The sequence below is a fragment of the Falco cherrug genome, chromosome Z (assembly GCF_023634085.1).
Source record: "Falco cherrug isolate bFalChe1 chromosome Z, bFalChe1.pri, whole genome shotgun sequence".
NCBI lineage: Eukaryota > Metazoa > Chordata > Aves > Falconiformes > Falconidae > Falco > Falco cherrug.
The window spans coordinates 71,445,978-71,467,713 of record NC_073720.1 but is presented as its reverse complement, the minus strand read 5'-3'; the positions used below and the strand labels follow the sequence as shown (position 1 = coordinate 71,467,713).

The window sequence follows — 21,736 nt, the reverse complement described above, 5'->3', positions numbered from 1 at the left end:
AACAAAGCAAGAAGCAGACTGAACCCAAAACATTCCTCAGCCTGCAAGTGCCCAGTTCTCTGCCAAAAGCTGGTATTAAGTTAATTAGTCATTACTTATTGTCCAGGTCCTTTGTGCTCTGCGCGGTTTATCTGTGCAGCTGCCCTTGGCTACTAAACCCCCCCCCTAAAATGCCAGAAGGTGCTTCTTCCAGAATCTAGAATATTAGGAATTATTTCCAAATATTGTTGTCACAGAGACAGGGCAGGGAATGTCAGCAGGAGACAAAGCGGTGCAGGACTGATCTCCAGTGAAGAGGCAGCCTGAGACCAACAGGAATCTCAGCAAGGACAAACTGCTTTGCACCGCTGTGGATGAACGCAGCTTCATCGGTCAGCTACAGTACTGAACATTTTGGCAGAAATATTGGATTACTGTATGTATGGGCTGCAGTACTGTTTCAGTATTCCCTGACCTATAATTTCTTACGTTGCTGCTTCTACTGAAAACCAAAAGTCTGGCAACTGTTAGTCATATTTAACTGAAGCTGGAAAAGACACTCTGTTGTACTATAATGAGACAATTTTTTAAATGGACTAGAAGCTGGCATTGAACTTTAAGTTTCACAAATTAGCTTTTGGCTGTTGTATGTTTTCAAACGTTTTGGCTTATTGTTAGACGCAGGTTAGGGATGAAGCTTCAGATGTTTGCCTTTGAGATATTGCTTCACAGCATCAAGCTTTCACTTTGACACTCAGCCAAAAATACCTTAAGAGATTTTGCCTAATTACCCTTGCTTACATGTCTACATTCCTCTCTGTCAAAAGTCTTTGCCTCCTCGCTACAGATAGATGTTTCTACAAGAAGTCCTCATTAGCCCTCGAGTTTCAAGTAAAGGATATGCTGCCATTAATTCTAACATGTGTGCTAGACCCTGTAAAGAAAATATTCCTAACACCTAAACTTTTATCTCTGGGATTCATATATATATATGGGTTTCATATATATTCTCACTTGGAGAATGCAGGGCCACCTTTAAGCTTTAACACACCTGTCCTCTCACAGTGGAGTTAATTCAGCCCCTGCTTTTACCTGTGCCATTGGAGATACTCAGAACCGACCAGACGATGCCATGAGCAACGTCAGCGGAAGCTGGCCTGGACTGAGCAGGGGGCTGGAACCACCACCCTCCAGAGGCCACTGCCCACCTCAGTGATTCCCTGGTTCTAAGCAACAGGAACTAGAGGCTGCCTGCCAGATAGCAGCACTGCAGGACCTTGGCAGGTCTCCAGTCTGACCACTGCCGAGAGCAGGCTCAGCCATGGGTTCAGACCGGGTTGCTCATGGCACTATCCTATGGGGGCTGTAACCCCTCAAGGAGGGAGACGGCACCACCTCCCTGGGCTTGTCCTCGCTACCCATATGCCCTCATGGGGAAAAAAGTTTTCCTTCATCTCCAGCCTCTCTGGCCCTGCCAGCTTGCTGCTCTCCAGAGCCTCCTCCCCAGAGCTGCTCCTGGTCTTACTGGCGTGGCTGCCAGGGCTCTGCCTGCCCTTTGCTCCTGCCCCAAGTGCACATGGGCCCTGTCCTCTTCTCCCACCAGTCCAGGTCCCTCTGGACAGCCACCCTGCCCTCGTGCATATCAGCTACTCCACCGCGCCCCAGGTTTGGCAACCCCTTGCAAACCTGACAGGGTGCACTCGGTCACCTACCCAGGTCATGGATAGAGACGTCAAACAGGACAGGCTTTGTGGGACCCTGCAGGGCACCAGCCTCTGGGCAGATACAACCCAGTGACCACCACCTGAGCCCAGCCACCCAGTCAGGGACCTGCCCACCAAGTGAGGCACCCACCCAGACCCTAACATCCAGAGAGGCCGCAAGAATGTTGTGGAAGAGTGCTGGAAGCCTTGCTGAAGTCAGTGTAAATTATGTCCCCAGTTCTCCCTATGTCCACAAATCCAGTCATTTTCTCACAGAAAGCAATGAGGTGGGTGAAACATACTTCACTCTTGGTCAAGCCATGCTTGCAGTTCCTCATCACCTTCTCCCTTCTGTGGCAAGACATGGGCTCCAAGAGGACACATGCCATGATTTTCCTAGGTAGGAGTGAAACTGGTCAACCTGCAGTTCCCCAGTCTTTTGGCCCTATTCCAGCTGTCATGGACCACCACCATATACATGACAATAAGGATAGTAACATCTAAAAGGAGGGAACAACTACCAGTTGCCATGCCATTCCATTCCACGCCGTTTAGGTAGAAATTTCTCTTTCCACTGTTCTTTTGCTTTGAAAAGCTGCCCTATGCTAATCAGAGGTTAAAAGTTCTTGCAGGGTAGCTCTATAATTTTAGTTAGAACTGAAGTCAGACTTACTCAATGGACATTGTCCAGACTGTGTTCCTTTTTCATACTTCTGAACTTCAACTGAAGTCTTGTGTGTCTGAAACCCCTAGACGTGCATGTGAACAGCATGGCTTTGAGGAAGGAGGTAACTACTCCCTTTAACTGAAGTATCACATGAACAACCTCGTAAATAAGGACATACTGCCACGGCGTTTCCTTGGTGTTTTGCCAAAGCAGGAGGTAACAGAGGGCAGCTCTATGCCAGGACAGAGGCAAACACCACAGCCAGGTTCTATTCATCTGCAAAAAGCTACTCTGCATACTAATGAATATAGCTTAGCCTCTACTGTTGAAGAGAACACTAAGTACATTCGATGTAGGCCCTGATTAGACAACAGAGGCAGCAGACATGCCTGTATGAGACAGCCCTCATATTCTGGACCACTTTCCTTCCTCTTCACAGACCTAAGAATGGGAAATCTTTCTAACACCTTTTCCCAGCAAAGAATGGAGGGTAGAAGTCCTGGCACTCTGTATCAGTGTATCATATTGGAGGCTCAGGGATAAGAACATTACCAAAATACCCATTTTGCCCTCGAATAAAATTGACATTGCAACTGGCACCTAGACTGGGAATATCCTCTGTGGTCCTAACAAGACATTCCAGTGGATGTCTTTCTGTGCTACCTTTTTAAGTATGCAAAGGGCAGGAATCAAGATCAGGGAAAATGTGCTACTAAAAATGCTCAAAACACCACTCCCCTTTCAAATCCAGCTGGAAGAAAAAAAATCTTATGCTATTATTTCAACTTCAAGTCACTGAAATCCTGAAGAAAGGTATTTACTGACTGCTAGATACAAGTGAACTCCTTAAAATACTTCTAAATTCTCACATATTGGATTAAAACTTCTTTAAAGTAGAGGCTAAATTCTTATTTCAGCACATCGGAGGCATAGGCAAGTCACCCTGGTCTCAGCTTGAAATGACTAAGTCCTTAACAGAAATGGAAATATGTAACAGATTACTTTCTATCAACGACAGACTATGGTTCATCATCTCAGCAAAACTTTTTAATACAGAACGGAAGTTCTATAAAAAAATCAGCAGCAATTAAGTCAAAAATTGTGCATTAATTTTATTAGAATATTTCGTTTCCTGAGCAAGATTTACAACACAACATGCAGATGCATTTAATAATTTACTTCACTATACATTCTGCACTTGTGACAGTGCATTTGTGACAGCTGTGTAACAGAAGTAGCACTTGAGAAAGTTTCCAGCTTTTAGTAATTTAAAAAGGTGACAGCATCTTCAGTACACAGAGCTTTACTGTTACTAGTGTCATTGTTAACTTTCCAATGCCTATGAAGCTGAAGTCATTACTTCAGCAGCATGTTTACATCTCTTTAGACTTCAACACAACTGCTACATTAGAAGTTTCAGCAGTGTTCATTACATTTTTATCACAAACTTAGACATGACAGTAAAAACTGAGCACAATCACACTCTTGTCTAATGGATCAACCGATTAAAAATGCAGATGAAAATAATAATGGTAGGAAGACAGACAGAATCTTAATACAAGTAACTTATGCCAGCATTCTGACATGTTCCTTTGATGAAGCACTGAGCTCATTGCAAGAGCCCTGAAAGACTCACCAAGTTGTAATTACATATTCAACCAGGTAATGTCGATTATATTCACTAATAATGTGTGAAAGGTGTGCAGCTGGGGCTCAATTCCACATCTTTCAGAAGCTCTAAATATTTGTGAATTTTGGTTTTTCAGAAAATGTAAGGGGATTCTGAACATCTATATAGAGAACAGTACTCCTTTTAAAAATCTGAACATTGGACATTTCAGGAAAAGTTGTGAATTTTTTTTTGTTAGCAATTTTGTTAATTTTTATGTCTCTTTGCATGAAAGAGACACTAAAAAGCTACCTTGGAAACAGAAACCTGTTCACCATAACACGTTATGTTGAAATAATTTATTATTATTATTAAATATTATGAAAATAAAAAGTGTTTTATTTAATTTAAGCAAATTTAATCTTATTTAAGCAAAGCAACTGTGGCTTCTCCAATCACAAGTGCAGCTCCTTCACAATTAATATTGAGTAATGACGTTACACGAAAACAGCACAAATATATTCCTGTGTTTTTATAAAAAGAGAATTAAGAAAACATGCAGTACAAATGTACACTGATTTCAATGTAACAAGCACCAATCATGCATCAAAATTGAAAAAATTGGGTCCAGATTAACCTGACACCACAATGCTCTATATACTACTGAGAAAAAAGGGTTCTGGCACAAAAGTAGAAAATGTAGTTTTATTTTCAAGTGAAGCTGGAGACGTGCTAAAAATGAACTAAGACGACTGGCAAGATTATTGACAAGAATTCACTTAGTAAAATCCCATGAACATTAGTTCACAGTTGTGCTCATCTCTGAATTAATATTAATTAATTAACTCATATTAATGGCATATTAACTCATATTAATTAACTCTTATTAATGGCAATGTAAAAAAAAATAAATTACTGTTTTATGACAGTTTGGCTATCACCTTGGTGTTCTTTGGGAAGGTCTAATACTTTAATCTGAACCTTATTCTAACTGACAATGGAAAAAACAGCAGCAGTTTAGGGATAGAAAGACTGACAAGTGCTGCTGAATGACACAAGTTTTCTGTTCTGTGTTTTGAAAGAACTCTACACTGGATCGCTGAACACTTCACTGCAGGATGGCCCAACAGTCTGTGACGGAGTGGCATGGTTGGCACTTACATGCACAAAGCTGCTTAAATAATGACCCAGTTCTCACGTGCAGAGTGCTGCTATTTAAGCTGCTAATAGTCAACAGTTTGCACACAAGAAAAGCACTTTGTAATATATTAAAAATCCCAAATGCCTTTAAATGCTCTAAATGAAGGAGCCAGTAGTGTTACAAATGGAGATAAGGGAAGACACATTTCAGACTTGTACCACATACAAAAGAACAATACTTGAAAACCTCCTTTGAAACTCTCAGAAGGCCCCTATTCCACAACGCCCATGATCAGAAAGGACATATGTATTGTTTTCTGTGGAAACACTAAAAATAGTGACACATCAGAACAGAGGAAAACAGGCACACATCTGAATGAAGTCTCTGGGCAAAAAAAAATTAAATGCTTCCCTTTATTTTATACCTAAACATGTTCAAATTTATCTACTAAGCCCACATGGCAAAGGAACCTCTGGTAACATTTATTTTAACTGTTAAAAAAAGCACACAGAAGACATTCATTAAAATCACGCCTGCTGTCTAGCAAAGCTGGTATTTCCTCTAACAGGGCAGACTGTAGTGTTAGTGTGCTACTGTGCTCCTAATGCTTCATCCCCAGTCAAGTCAATGATTGTCACAAGCGTGGCGGTCACACTGACAGATTTCTTTTCATGCCATGCAAGACTGCAATATTACACATTAGCAGTGGAGAACTTTAAAACGTCATGAGCATATCGCGTTCTTGTATGCTAGTGTAGAACGGTCTCCCAAAGACAAAGGAATGCAGGCCCGGTTTAATCTTCTCAGCCAAAGCCATTACTATGTTAAGATCGCCCTCTGCTGCTAAATCAAGATCCATCTTTAAGCTACGAAGGGACCTGAAAGGTTTTTTTCCTTTTTGCCTGCAAGGAAATAAAAAACGGTGCTGTAAAATAGAGCAGGGAAAGTTTCTCAGAGCCTGCTTTCTACTATCTGTGTACTTACGTGTCATCCTCTATGTATTTTATTAAAGTTAAGGCTTTTCTGTGAAGGACTAGCAGAAATTGTGCAAGGAAAGTACTTCTTAGAGACAAACCAGGCTTCAGATGGAAAATCTGTTAAAAATTGTAACAGAAAATTAAGTAGACATGGAAATTCAAGAATGATTATAAGAATGCAGAATATAAACAAAAATAGCATATACAAATAACATAGCCTTAACTATAAAAAAGCGGGCACATTAACCACAGATTTTTAGATATATACTCAACGTTCTTAGTTTTCTTGCTGCTCACATGCCATAAATTAGGCTGTTTTACAGTTCTGTTAGGATGAAGTATTATTTTACTTTTTAAAATTACCTGAAATTAAACTCAACCAGGTAGCTTTCTCAGTACTGTAACTGAAGACATTGTTATGCAGCAATAGAAAACGTGCATTGCTTTTTCACATGTAAGAAAGAGTTTCAGTATTATACTAATACTACAAATAATTATTTTTCTCTCTGGTTATGCAAGCATAGCACTGGTATGAAAAAGAGCTATCAAGCCAACAAATTATCTATTCATGTTAAATTATCTGTTACTAGGGCTCAAAGTACTGAATTTTAGCTCTTGTTCTTTCTGAAAAAAACAAAGATTACCTGATCCAGGAAGGCTTTTACTAATGTATCTCGATGCAGGATATCTTGAAAGACATTTCTACAGAAAAGAAAGCAAACCAGCATGTGAGGTAATGCCATAAAGGGACGCTAACTGTCCAGCAGTTCTGAACAGCAATGGCATTACTGTTTACAATCTGGCAGAAATTAAAAGGGAATTAAAAAACTTGAGTGCATTATAATCCTGCTATTTTTAAAGCTAATTTATAATTTTAAAACAAAACTTTCAGATGAAATGAACTACACCCAGGAAAGCTATTGGACCCTGTCAAATACACTTAGCTCTGTTATACCCCTAATTAAAACAGGAAACAAAATTAACATAACATGGTCAGAAGCATTACTGAAAATGCGCTTCAGTAATATTTAATGCAACAAAACTACTGATGGCACTGGTAAATTCCTCCAAAACATAAGCAACTACCAGAGCTGAAGGACCTTCTTAAAAGCAAAAAAACGTCATGTATTTTACCAGAAAGCAGACTTTGTACTACTTTACTCTCTTGTCTCGAATCAAGTAACTTTGAGAGATGTGACAGGAGTACATACAAATCAGGTGTGAAACTCTCATCTGTGTGGATAATATGATCTTGAGACATCTCTTCATCTGAATTAGCTCTCCAAAATGCTGTCAGCTCGGATCTCATATATCGACGTTGGTTATAGATGTGTTCGTGGCAAGGGGGCATCTGCTTCACTGTATTGACATCTACATCTATATGTGTAGTAGGATATGGGGCATACATTACTTGACGGAAGGGCAACACAAAGCTTCCTGTTGCATCCTGTTTTAGTGAAAAAAAAAAATTCCTCTAGTTAGTTTTTTTCAAAAAGCTATATTGGAACAAAACAATATGAAAGCATCATGCCTAAATTTTAGATCCCATTTGTTTAAACATGTTTTGCTTGAGAGAACTGGTGGCTGTAGCCCAGTAAAAAGTCCTTCATCGCAGATGATTCCCTCAATACAACAGTGAAAACAGGTACTGAGGTAACCTGTGTATTGCAGTATTGCATCATCAGGTTCATGAGCCCATTAACATTACAGTATTATATATATCTGGTAAATTTAGACTGCTCGCTAGACCAAGAAGCATTATTTTTCTATTCATCTTCACCCCTTGCTACAACCCTTTCAAAATACTTGGAAACTGTAGGACTGATGGACCATTCTTTTTTTGTTGTTTTCGTACAACACAAAAACTTAACGTCTTTTGGGATTCTACTCCCAAGCAGGCAAAAAAGTATTATTGTACCTCAAAGCACAGGAACAATTCTGGACAATCCTAAAGAAATAGATGTGTCAGAGAAAAGACTGGCTTGGAATTTTAACATGCAAATAGTTACAAAGAAACCTACTGTGCCAGAAAGAAATCAAGCGAAGAGACATATTTCATTGAAAATGAATGTGTGTATGCATGTGTATGTCACATACAATGAAGGATGTTCTTAAACTACAGAAGAATAGAACTTTCCTAACATACTTACTTTGAGTAAGCCTTGAACAAAAAGGCCTGACTCATATTTGAAAGAAGACTCATTTCTACAGAGTCTGGAACACTTCCGCTCTGACGGCGTAAGAAACAGACACAATGTTCTCACAATCTGCATTAAACAGAATGGTTTTGAAAAATATGAAAATGTAAGGAATGAACTGATCTTCATATGCAATTTCTGACTATAATATATTAGGCATTTCAAATGATGTACAAAAATGTTCATCATACTTATTAGAGAAGCCAAAACTTTACCAAGGTCACAGAGCTGTGACATGATTAAATTATTGAACTGCAAGCCATATTACTCCAACTTCCTGTCAAATGAAGAAAAAATCCAGTAATTTTTGATAAAGTTTGTTTTTAGCCAACTATCTAGAACGAATCACTTTCACCCTCTGCTACTGCTTCCTATTACAAGAGTTACTGTGATTGCTTTCCCAGCCTTTTAAGCCTCTTATTTTATTCAGCCCATATTGAAACTGCAGCTATTGTCTCCAATCAGGCATAATTTCCTAAATAGGCATCCATGCTTATTTCCTCAGTAATTTCCTCAAACTCTCCACTAAAAGCATTTTCAAACCCCTGTGCTGCAACAGCTACAAGTAATCATCTCCAAATACAAACACGTATTCCATTCTGCTAATCTCTCAGCCTTAACCTGTGGTGCTGTATCTGTGCCTGTAAGGTCTTTGAGAAGGCTCCATCCTTGCACAACGTGTTTATGCAGTAACCAAAGCCATGACAACCTAGTTTCTGACTAATGCTTTCTGCCAGTTCAGCAAGATGCAATAGGTGTATTTTTTTAATTTAAGGAAAGCTAAAGTATGCCATAAAGAAAGCAATTACTTCAGAACCATTGCACTGTGACACAAAGAGCACACTCCTGATAAGAACCCGTGCAGAATTTATGAAATTTACCCTGGATGTATTTTGAGACTCATATTCCTCTAGACTTAGCGTCTAGCTTATCGATGCATTATTTTGCGTACTTATAACCATTTACACCATAAAGCCTTTTAATTAATTATTTTATGAACTATAAAGGTTAAGCTTTTTATGACCATTTAAGCCTTTAACATTTCCTCTATTATGCTAACTTAATCTTATGCAAATCTTACATCCCTGAAACAATACATATTAACTGTGGTTAGCTGATTTCAGCTAAGAACTAAGAATTTTCTTTTCTCTGGTTCCCCTTTGCTGCGAATTTGAGTCTCAGCATTCATTGTTCATTTGATCAGAGGTGCTTCATCACCACTGCCAATACACACGAAAGCCTCCTCCCCCCAGTTTTTATAACACGTCACAAACTACTTATTTCAAAACACACCTTACTAAAGGTGCCTTGAAATTTAAAAAAGAAGACTATTATATTTCACTGCAGCAAGGAGCCCTACACACTATAAAATACGAAATATATAATATGTATAGTCTACAATCAATATATAATATATTCAGCAGGCCCTCTGCTCTTAAGTTTGTATTTCACACTGAAGCTATCACACAGATACATGTATACATATATCAAAAAGGGCATCAACTTTGAGAACTAATTTCTCTACAAAGGAAGGTTTTAGTCTCACAAATTAAAACCAGAGCTCAATAATTAATACATCACAATTAAAAATATAATCAGACAGAAAAGCCCAATATACAAAAACATTCCCTATCAGAAAATTAAGTTATCTTAATATACTGCTTCTCCACACATACCCCTGTAGGACCTTTGTCATGGTCTCAGGACATGGGACCATCGTTATTGCATGGCCCAGAGGCCCCAATATAAATTGAAAACTTACAGCGCTACATAACTACACAGAACCTTACCCGCACAGTAGTATTGGTATTCTCATTAAGTGCAGTGGTGCCCAATATCTAAAGGCTCTAGGACTGCACACTTTTATGAAACCCTTTTTTTCATTCCCAGTTGCAGGGATACTCAAAATCAAAGAGGTTTATTAAAGGACTCAGCCATGAATGTAGAGACGCATTTGATTTAGTGGAATATATTTTCTCACAAAGAAAACATTTTCTTCATTATTTGTCTCTGAATATCCTAAGTGGAAATTAACTTCATTGTTTTTACTAGAAGGGATAGAGTAACACCCTAATTAAATGCAAATCAAAGGGAAACGTGTCTGAACAAAACGCTGATATATTGCACTATGCTAAAAAGAAATTGCTTTAAGAAATATTTCAATGGACAGTAAATACAAGTGTATCTCTTCAGGAATTGCTTTCGATTTATCTGAAACTAGCACTCTGATATAATCTGAAAGCTTTATACAAAAAGGCACTTGGAGAAATCTGAATAAGGAAAACATCCTCATCTGATTTTTCCTTCATATACTGGGTAAGCTTAAAATAAGCATCAAGAAACTCTCCATTTACACCAAAATATAAGAGGATAAGAAGTGCAGGTGAGAGTTTCATATTGGGTCAAATTAAGTATTTCATAACAAGCTTACGAGAAGTTAAAAATAGTAACAGCATAGGAAGAAAAAGTCTACCATGAAATTGTAATTATTTTCTTGTTCTGAAATGACAGCTTCCAAAAGCAACCTTTTTTCCTCCCAAATAGATCATAATGATGTATATACTCTTCCCTGTTAAGAGGTACAGCTAATGCTGATTATTGTTTTTAGACCCGAAAGCTCCTGAACATCTTCCCTACTGATGTGCTCCAGTGAGTATGAGACATTGAGTGTTTTGTTGTTACATGACTTGTTTTTAGGAGTTTACATCTGTACTTTGTCTCTTTGGTTCTTCAGGAAAGCTGAGTCAAATCAAATTTTAAATCTACCAGTTAAACTGTACACGTATTTACCAATTACGTTTTAAACAGACTGAAGATGAAGTCAACACAAAGATGGCTACAAAAAAAATATAAAATTCTGGAATTGCTGGAATGGTTTAAAGTTCTAGTAAGCTTGCCTGATTCAACATATGTGTGTGACTTCAGACCCAACAGTTTCAAAGTTCCACGAAACACAAGCAGTTTGTGACGCCAAGTACATTCATTCCCCAGAGTAATTGTGCAGATACTAATTTCTTAAAGAGTATGCAGACAATGCCCATTGACATAGCTGAACAGGGCGAGCCAGTTCAGACCTCTCCAATTTGTACATTTTAGCTAACAAACCTGATTTTAAAAGCTCAGACTGATTTACTACTCATTTATACACAGTATCAATTAAATTAAATGCATTGGTTTTCTTAAAGTTGCCAGAATACAACTGATAAAGCAATATTCAGGCAGAATTGTCAACTGCTAGACCAATCAGCTGAAATAAGATACTCAGAAAACAGTATTCCTTCTTTCTTCAATCTCAGGTATGTTTATAGATAAACCTTGTTCCAAATAACACACTAACACTCCTAATAATCAGCATTTATGTTGGTTTTATTAGAAAGTGCATTACCTTATTAACTTTTTCTGCACTGCTTCCTACAACTACAGAACAACCACAGGTTTGCAGGTGTGAACTAATCGCACTGCAAATAAAAACAAACAGGTTAATACATTTAATCAGACTTTTCAAATAAACCAATTGTCATCTTCACAAGAAGAATGAAGTGCTCCTACTATAAATATAGGCTCATACCTATAGGCCCATACTCACAGGACCTCACACAGCTGTGTAGGTTACTGCTTAAATCCAAAAGTTCAATAGTATATGTATTTTCAATTTGATGAACAAAAAGACTGTCACTCAGAACCTCCAAATACCAGTTACGGTGCAAACAAAAGTGTCCGCTGCTATGACCTAACTGTATGTAGAATCTGTATAAAGTAATCAAAGTAACAGAAGACATACTAATAATGAAGGATTTGAAAGCATCTTGGCAGAAGATCTATGGTTGTCCATTGTTGTCTCAACATTCTGAAACTGTGGATCAGAACCCAGTTTTGGGAGACAGCGGCTAAACTGTTCTACTCCTGGTAACTGCATGGGCAAGAGCAAATCACAAGCTTGAGTGTGAGCATACATACAGACATGCTGGAAGTTGAGTCATCTTGCCTTGTGAGCTGCCAGCAGCACAGATCTAATTTAGCTTAGATTAAGTTTGGAGCCTGCAGTAAATACACCTGGACTAACTTTGCCAACTCTTAACCTGTCCTTAGGAAACCTCTGTTGAGGTTTCTTATCCTCATCCTCCCTTTCCCCCTGCACTTTCTTAAACCAACACCTGGCTGAGAGCTTCAGAAAGTCTAGATATCTTAGAAATTCTAGATATCATTAAAAGTTTTTCTCCAATATCTGTGAATATACGAAAGTACACATATATGCTACCTTCTGAAGGATGCATTGCATGTGATTAACCTGTTCTAATAAACACCTCTAATTGATAAGGACTGTAATAGCTACACTCATACTCTGAAATCTTGCAGATGGACTTTACAGTGGACCTGCTACTATTTATCTTACCAAGTATATTCTAAGAGTAAAATTTAAGGCCATCTGAATACTTAAGAACTCTTCCTTTGGGGCAGAAATAGGTATTCAGCTTCGTTGAGAAGTTACTGAGAAAGCATGACTGCTTATTTTAGAGGCTGGTATTGTTGATATGCAGTTTCATCCAATTTTTATTCAATGACATGTATAAATCCATGTAACACTATATTTAAGACCTGAAATCTGAACCTAGAGAAGCTGCTAAGTTTTGCAGATAAGATAAAAGACAGATATTTGGACCCTTCACATGAATGGCCAAGTTATTCTTTTCTTTACAGGACAAAATTTCCAGGGAGAAGTAGCAAGAAGAGATAACCAACACTCTACAGTCTACTACCTGCCCAATAAATCTGCAACTGGTAAAAGAATAGCTCACCATTGTAGGATCAACCGCTCTAGCTGTTTACAACAATCTATTCCATGTTTTTCACTTCATTATATCCTAAATTCTCTATGGAACTAAATACTACCTTATTGTGAATAATCAGTTAATTTAATACATGAATTTCTGTAGTACTGAAAGCATATGTGACACTGTACAAATAGATAGCACTAAACACTAGATAAATGAATGCAGTTTCACTAGGGATGCTCTGAAAAGTTAACAGAATCAATTAAAATCTGTAATACATGCTTTCCCACAGGAAAAGACCAAGTTGCTCTCATGTGCAACTGCTTCCACTTACTCATTAAAAACAGGGGGGGGAGCGGGGAGAGAAATACACAATTTCGTAAGTGTTCTATATGCCATACCATTAATTCTTATTCATAGTTTATGCAGTAAACACAACCCGGGTTTTTTTTGGTATTTCACAAAAATGTAAGACTCTAACTTATATCCTTATAAAATTAAACATTAAGTATCAAAGAAAAATTCTACTGGACAGGAATTCTACTATCAAGATAACTCTGTAATAATGTAGTCTACAGAGATGCAGCTATTAGCCCAGTGCCATTCTTCTAAAATGACAGCAACTTCTACAGCATTTTATAGACAAAAATCTCAAAAAGCCAAATACATGTCAACCTCCCCCCTCCTATAAATAAAATTAATCTAATACATGTTCACATCCACATACGTGTATATATACATATGCATACACAAATTTAAACCATTTCACTACAGCAGAAAGCAAAATTGAAATTCATACTTGAGGAGAAAGCCTTCATGGCAGCTATCCCCAATGTCATCATCATTTAGCACTGTGTCACTTATCTGAAATGCAAGTAAATATAAACAAAAGTTAGACAAGGATCTGCAACACCTTCCAATTAACTGATTTCTGTTTTTAATGATAGGTGGAAACTGTTGGGGAACTATTCAAGCTAACTTGTAAGACTGCCTGAAAAAGCACAACTTTAAAAAGACCTTCTGACTTCCATCAATGCATTTTGAAAATGAGAAAGTCACTTGATTATTAAAAGTTCTTCACCACCCACAAGTCAGATTCCTCCCAGTGGATTTTTTCTGTAACATTGCTCAGAATATTTTAAATTAGGGCATGTGAGATCACTTCTACTTCTTCCATGAGAACACTAAACCACACTGAAACTGGTATCAATGTTAAAACTATTTACTTCTCTATTCATTTTGTTTTGCATCAAACAGCCTTTACACTTCACTCTAAAAACTGTATCATCCTATGCAGTTAGTTTTGCCAAGTGCTGACCATGGAAAACTCTGCTAGTACTGCTACATTTACTGAACTGAAACAGTTATATAAAACCATTCCCTACACAACTTAGGAAAACCTGATGTGAAACAACTGAAGTGTGCAAGAATTTATGACAACTGTGGGGTTTTGTCTGCCAAAGAGATACCAAACCAGAACACCAAAGCCACCTTTTTATTCAGAATGCAAAGAACACAAGGACTTACATCTATTTCTTCTGGAACACTGTGTGATTTCATAGATGAAAGAAGTTCCATTACAGGAATGACTTCTCCTGTCAGCATTGGAATAATGCTCCGGCCCTGCACAATAAACAAAATGCTTGAAGTACAAGCACATTGTGTGGTATCAGAATTTAATACTAACATGGACTTACAACATTACTATCAGAAGTTACTACCAACGTGAACTTGCACGTTACAAGATGCAGAACATCTTTTAAGTGCCTTTTGTTTGGAAGCGTGGTGTGATCAGATATTGATGCACAGACCTCCTGGGCTTTGCTCATCAATAATTATGAACAGGAAATACATGTTGTGCTTCTCAACATCAGGTCTAAAAGGTCTTTCCAGAGTCCTACGCTAGTTTTCATGATTAGTGGTTTGGCCTAGACAAGAAGCATCTGGAGTGAGATAATCTGATCATACCACATTATGTGCATTTACTGCATTTTAGATCCAAGTCCGATGGATTAACAATGACAGGAAACCAAAACCAGTCACATTAGTTACTAACATACAAAATTACTTATCTGATTTATCTACGACACAAAACTGAAGCCACAATTTCATATTTACATTTTCAGAAATCAAAATCTTTTCACAGTTTTATCCAATAGGTCTCCAACCACATTCCAACATGACAGATCTGTATGTCTCTTTAACCCGAAAAAGTTAAGTTTTACAAGACCTAATGAAAACCTGTCCTTGTTAGGAAGTGAGTGTGAATCTATGGAAGCTACTACCTTTACAGAGCTTCAAGTTCAAGTCAATGACTTTCCTTTTCTGAAAGGTAATATTCCTCATAGATTTCCACTTTACCCATAAAGTGATGAATATATTTTCCTTCAAGTTGCTCAAGGCTTCCATCATCCTATCTTCAGAAACTTTGCCTCCTGTGCATGGCATGTCATCAGTCAGTCCAAAGTATCTTCCTGGATCCCAAAAATAAGCAGCAGCACCAACGTCTACAGTCACCAGATGCAGTCAAACAGTTTTATGATGGTGTGCCTTATGTATCAGCCAGACAGCCCTTACCTGATCTTCCATTCTCTCTGTGCCTTCCAAGACAATCTTCTGGAAATGTTCTTGCCTCTCCTGAGCAAGAGAAGCAGTTAAATATGAACGTTCTGGTATTTGTTTACATATGTATGCACACAAAAGTCAAATGGTACAGTTTCTTCCCTGTGGAGTCACGCTTCTTAGATTCAAATTTCGATGTCCAAGTCTTTTGTTTCTTTTAAAGAGTTGACATTAGAGGGAAGTGATGCCATTTTAAACAGATCAACGCTCCCCACTCTGTCCCCCATCAAACCTCTCACATGCTTGGGAGTAGTAGGAAAGGGAGGGTGTGATGACAATGACAAAACATTAAGTTGCCTCCTCAGAGATCAAGAAAATGCCAAATGATCACATTTTGGTGCAGAATTCCACTTTATGTACGGATTTTTATTTTCAAATGGGTAAGGTACAGACTGATGGCTCCTGAGGCAGCAAGAAAAAACCTGAGATATCCAGAATGAGAAAGATTATTTGTTTGGGGAGGGTAGGAAAAACAGCTTTTTTTTTTTTTCCCCCCACACACTGAGACATTGACAAGTCTTCAAAAAATTGTTTTATAACCAAGTACAGAAAACATGAAACCTCAAAATACACAAAACACAATGTACAACAGACTGGACAAAGTTCTTAAAACAAGATTCAGCAGCTGAATAGCAAACTGCATTCAAAATGCAACTTACAGTGGAATGAAGTTAGCGTTCACAATGAGAATTTGGCATTAATCACTGGAAAAATCAATACAATACGCAAAAAATGGAAGATGCTGTGAGAACTAATGACATCTTTTGCTAGATGCTGACAGGTTTTTGCATTTTTATTTGTTACTCATTATTTTCCTGTGACTGAACTACTCAAAGTTGATCAACTTCAAGTGGGAGAAGAGTTTACATGACTTTTATTGAGCAGAGGAACTGGGAACAAGCTAAAGTAACTTGCCCTAAAGCAGTAATAAAACTTGTCTAACCATCTACAAGAAGCAACTGCAAAAACCAATACTGGAACAAGGCAGACTTCCTCGAGGCACCTCCATCCCTGAGTTCAGTGTCAGTGAAGTAAGACATTCTTGACAATGACAATCCCTTGCTTTAAAAGTAGTCTTCATGAAGATAAGGTTGCATAGACGGTGTAAGCCACTTTTTAGAAATATAACTGCTCAAAACTATTAGACAAACATCTGGAACACAGAACTGAATTAGATAAAATGGGTTTCTAATCCCATATAGATGACTTGCTTGGAGTTGCTTGTCTGATTTTGCCAGTCTGAACACTCTTCCATGTTTCTCCTTGTCCTTGAGTTCAGAAGGTTTCTTCTCTTCTAAACTGAAACTGTTGTCCAGCTATACACAGAACTCATGAGAGCTGATAACCATAACTATTAGAAATTTCAGAACAGATACAGTTCCTTTTGGATATGACTTCAACATTTTTTGTTCCGTTGTAGTCACAGTTGCTGAACTGTCTCAAAATGCAAACTACAAAGTGGGCCTGTTTTAGTTCAGTACTATCATTCCACAACTCATGCCTCAATTTTAACCTACATTTTGAAAGCAGTTTTCTCTCTTCTGGGTATGGCTGCATAACTGCAGATAAATGCAGGGATCTTTGATACTCCTCAAACAAACAAACAAACAAACAAACAGAGACAATAAGTGTCTGTTTCACAATGTATCATTGCCTCAGCTAACCCAGCTGACTTCTCCTTCAAGAACATCTGAAAAAGAATGAAGAACTTAAGTACTAATTTCTGAGGAAACTAGTAGAAAACATTTTTTTCTCATTCTCAATGCCACTTGAAGGCTATTTCTACTGTGGAAATATACTGATATGGATCAAGGTCCAGAAAAAGCGAAGACATACTATAGTTAAGAATGATGGACAATTGTTATTTGACCACTCACATTAAGTGTCAGTAGAGAGGACACTAAATGACAGATAGGCAATGTAATCAAGAACATGAGATAGTATTCACTTATGTCAAAATCACAAACATCCAACAAGCTTTTAGAAGACTTGATTAGGAAATAAATATTTGTGTTTCTACTATATTGCCAATGAACTTTATCTATCCTTTCTCTGAAAAAGAAATGCCAGAACTATCAAGAGCCAATGTGGTGGAAAACAATGCCAGCCATCATCAGGCAATACAGCAAAAATCAATGGAGTTTAATCCCGTTGCAAAAAGGAAACATCACCACAAAAATTAACACCAGCATTATTTCTGGAATCTTAATTAGTTCAGATAAGAGTATTCAAAAAGGAAGTTTAAGTATGCTGACTACAGGTCTCAAAACAGAAGAGGAACAAAAACTTTATCAGACAAACATACATTGCCATACACTTCAAAGCTGATATGTGATCTACTGCTCTAAGACAACTTGCACTCCATGAGGATGACAGATTTTGTTTTTTATTAGTAGTATGTTATTAATTTTAAACGAAAATACATAACAATTTTCACTTAGTAAGGGAATACTCATAATGTACCCAAAGGTAAGAATTGCAATTTTTCAGAATTTTCCTTTTTGAATTTCGAAAGTAGAAATATTTGTACTGAAGCAGATGTATTTTCATGGTTCTCCAATTAGTTTTACTCAATTTAACACGTGCCAAACTGTTCACTGACACCCTTTTTTTTGAAAAATAAAAATTGTAACAACAATGACAACATTAATTGCATCAGCTCACTTTCCTGGATTTCAAGTGAAAACAATGATTAGCAATGCAGTAAATTTACAATTCTACATAGTTTAAATACATGAATTAACAAAGTTAAAAGCAACAATTTGTATCAAATTCAGACAAAGGAAAAAACTGTACAGGATACCTATTTCACCTAGATAGCCCTGTACAGGTTATATAGTATTACTAGGATAATCCATGTTACTCCAGCCAGATAAAAACTCCAGCCTTGAATTTGCTGATGTACTGATAAATTTTAACCTCCAAAATTGTATACTTGTAGAGTGGTCAGCCTCCTCTGAGTTTTTTGTGTCTGGACTGTCTGTGACAGAATCTTAATTCTTGTTTTTGCTCAAGACAACTTGGACTACTGTTTTTAGTAATGAACAATAAACCTACCTTATGCATCCATATTCTTCCTTTCCTTATAATATGTGTTAACCTATCCACGCACACCCTGTGAAGTGGCAGGTAGAAGCCAAGTTCACTTTGTGGAAGTATAATTGACAGTCCATATGTGCTTCTGTCTCCATTCCAGTTTCCATCAAAGATTAATGACACAATGATTACCCGTTTTTCTGCCAAGACGAAGAACTTCACATCTATTGCACCACTTTCTGCATTCCGAAGTATTTCTCCATTCAGGGTGTGGTTAGCAAGAAAAGTTATTTCCCCATCGCTGAGAAGTACCTGTTCTGTCTTTGGGGCCCAGATATGCCGCACGCGGGGGCCAAGGATATTGTCCCAGTAAGCAAAAGTGGCAGCTAATAAAGGTGACTCGCCATTCAAGGAGATCTCTGTTTTAGCAACTGCAGGAGATGGTGGTGGACAAAGAGCTGACATGCCTGCTTCCTCTCTTGTGTAAAACTGAAATGCTTACGTTACCTAAAAAAAAAGGTTTCATACAAAAAAACCCAAAATTAGAGCTGCACTCAATTATCTCATATTCCTTTTGCTTCCATATAAGACTTCAAGAAACACGCTGACTCCTACACCTCATATTTAATTGTAGACTTCATTCAAGAAGGAAGCATATATGCATACCTTCCATATAACGAAGTAGTATGCTTTAAAATGTTAGTCAGACCTCAAATACCCTTTACTCACCGTATAAGTATGATGAGCCTGTCCAACATTCAACTTCTATAAAGACAGCTGACATATGATAGATACACCTTGTACATCACGGTGACACCTTTTACATGCACGGTGTTGCGGTACAAGACAAACGCTCAGCACTTTACAGAATGTATTGATGGAAAATTCTTCATACTGTGTAGACACAAATAGTCAAACATTTTCCCTAGAAGTTTCCAACAACTCTACAGCTTCTCCATTTTGATGGGGCGGGCTCAGAAGACAACAGGAAGTTCCATCTTCCCTAAAAGTTATGCAGGCGCCACAGGAACACATCAAATAAAAAAAGTTTCCCGAACTAACTCAACCCAGGATGGAGAACTATAAACGCTAAAATGCATTTAAATTCACGAACCCCCACATGACCAGAACTGAGCGCGCCTCTCCTTGCCGGCAGCACACCGCACGGTAACAGAGGACACCTCCCCAGTACCGCAGGAGCTGTAACACCCGTCTTATGGACACAGCTGCAACTCGCCAGACCTCTGGCAGTTTCGTTTCATGCATCTCTACTTTTTCTCCCCCCTCCCCGCCCCGCGAATGTCCCCAGTAAAACCACCCAGGTTCGTTACACCACCGCAGGAGCGTACAGCGCCTCCGCCTCCGGCCGCTCCTCAGGCCCGACCGAGCAGCGAGTGGGCCGCCCCCGCCCGCCGGTGCCCAGCTCGGGCGGCAGCGGGCGAGCCAAGGCCGTCTGAGGCTCTGAATGTCACTTCACGTTTCTCAGGGAAGCCGAAAGACAGCGCCGGTCACCCGTGCCTCCTCACGCTGCCGGGCTGTCGGCTCCTCCCGCCACAGCACACCGGCACACGACGACGGCCAAGAGGCTACACCCCCGCGCCCCCCGCCTGGGTCGGCCCGTTTCGCACCCTGCAGGGCCGGTCTGAACTTCGGAAAGGACTCATCCCCCGGGAAGGCGAGCCGAGAGGAGGCCCAACGCACTCCCGCCGCAGACAGGAGCGGGCGACAACGACTACCCCCGCGGCGGAAAGCGCAGTAACCGCCCCCCCCGGCCCCGCTCCCGCCTTACCTGCGCGCCGGCCGCCGCTGCCCGCCTGCCCGCCCGGCGGCGGCCCTCAGCAGCGCCACTCCGCATGCGCGGCGCTGGCCCTCGCCCCCCGTCAGCGGCGGCGGGCGGCACCGGCGGCGGGCACCGCCCGGGGAGCTCGGCGGGCGGTGAGCCGGGCTGCCCGGGGTGCCTGACGGGGCGGCGGGGAAAGGCTGGGGAGCCAGATGGCAGCGGGGAGGCGGTGTTACCTCACGGGCGGCGGCGGAAAAATGGCGGCGGCGGCGGCGTCGCGGCCTGCACGGAGGCGGCTGGGTGCCGCGGCTCTGCCGGCAGAGCCGGCTGGTGTGCCCTGGGGAGCGCGGCGCAGCCGGGGCAGGCCGCTCGGGGGTGACCGGCCGCAGAGCGCCCCGGGGCTGGCACGAAAGCCGAGGGCAGAAGCCCCGGCTGCGGGCAGATGGGGAAACGGCGCTGTGCCAGGGGCGTCGTTTATGGAGGCGCGTTTGAGTCTAAAATAGGAAGTTAATGATGACAGAATTAGGTTAGTATCCAAACATACTGTATGCAAAACAGTGAAGATGCTCTTGCTTGAGCTTCGTTTAGTTTTACAGGTGTATGGTAAGTACCTTTACGCCTATTACTGCCTCAATCCAGGCTGGATGAACACCACCATAGTCATTTACATCTAAGAGGCATTTTTTTATTTACAGCCTCCAAAGGAAAAAGACTTCTGTGATGTAGTGACACAGCTGTATTCCTGCAGGCTCCCTCACCCCTGCCGTACCCAGTCTCAAGCAGCTTGAACAGGCCCATACGGGTTGACTTAACACAGCACAACAGACCTGAAATGAGCTTTTTTTTTCTTTCTTCCTTTTTTTTGAGTCATACCCTCCCAGTTTTACCACAAAAATTGCCCTTGTCAAAATGCCTTTAGTATTAGGCAGTGAATAGCTTCACACCAAAGAACGTTGTCCTCAGTCAGCTAAAATTTGCCTTTTAGATTACTTTTATTAATGATTTTAAAAACAAACACTGAACATAAAATGATTTATGTCTGTGTATTGGATTGTAGTTTTAGCTTCTAAGAAGCAGAGCTCCAATAAAAGTAAATGACTACACAAAATTTATGTAACAAATATGCAAGCGCTCAAGAGGAACAATGGAATTAAACTTTTTAAAAAAAGTTGTTGATACTTAAATGTTCTGAATTCAAACATCTGGCATCAAACTCTGGAATTTCTCTAAATCTCTTGTCTAAATAGGAATT

The 21,736-nt window shown here is 39.6% G+C and overlaps 1 protein-coding gene across 4 annotated transcripts; it reads right to left on the bottom strand.

Annotated features, from left to right (window-relative positions):
• Positions 1 to 3,436: 3,436 nt before the first annotated feature.
• On the bottom strand, positions 3,437 to 20,901 carry C9orf72 (C9orf72-SMCR8 complex subunit). Of its 4 annotated transcripts, none has more exons than XM_055699210.1 (11): positions 20,721 to 20,901; positions 18,726 to 19,211; positions 15,624 to 15,683; positions 14,574 to 14,669; positions 13,846 to 13,910; positions 11,660 to 11,732; positions 8,227 to 8,343; positions 7,288 to 7,523; positions 6,721 to 6,778; positions 6,084 to 6,193; positions 3,437 to 6,001 (listed from the first exon to the last, which is right to left on the bottom strand). In XM_055699210.1, the coding sequence occupies exons 2-11, from the start codon at positions 19,167 to 19,169 to the stop codon at positions 5,815 to 5,817; spliced, it is 1,446 nt and encodes a 481-aa protein (XP_055555185.1). In that variant the 5' UTR covers positions 19,170 to 19,211; positions 20,721 to 20,901; the 3' UTR covers positions 3,437 to 5,814. The 4 variants fall into 4 exon arrangements, with proteins under 4 accessions (XP_055555185.1, XP_055555184.1, XP_005441473.1 ...); XM_055699209.1 differs by lacking the exon at positions 20,721 to 20,901 and adding an exon at positions 20,494 to 20,714; XM_005441416.4 differs by lacking the exon at positions 20,721 to 20,901 and adding an exon at positions 19,434 to 19,559.
• Between the last annotated feature and the right edge of the window lie 835 nt (positions 20,902 to 21,736).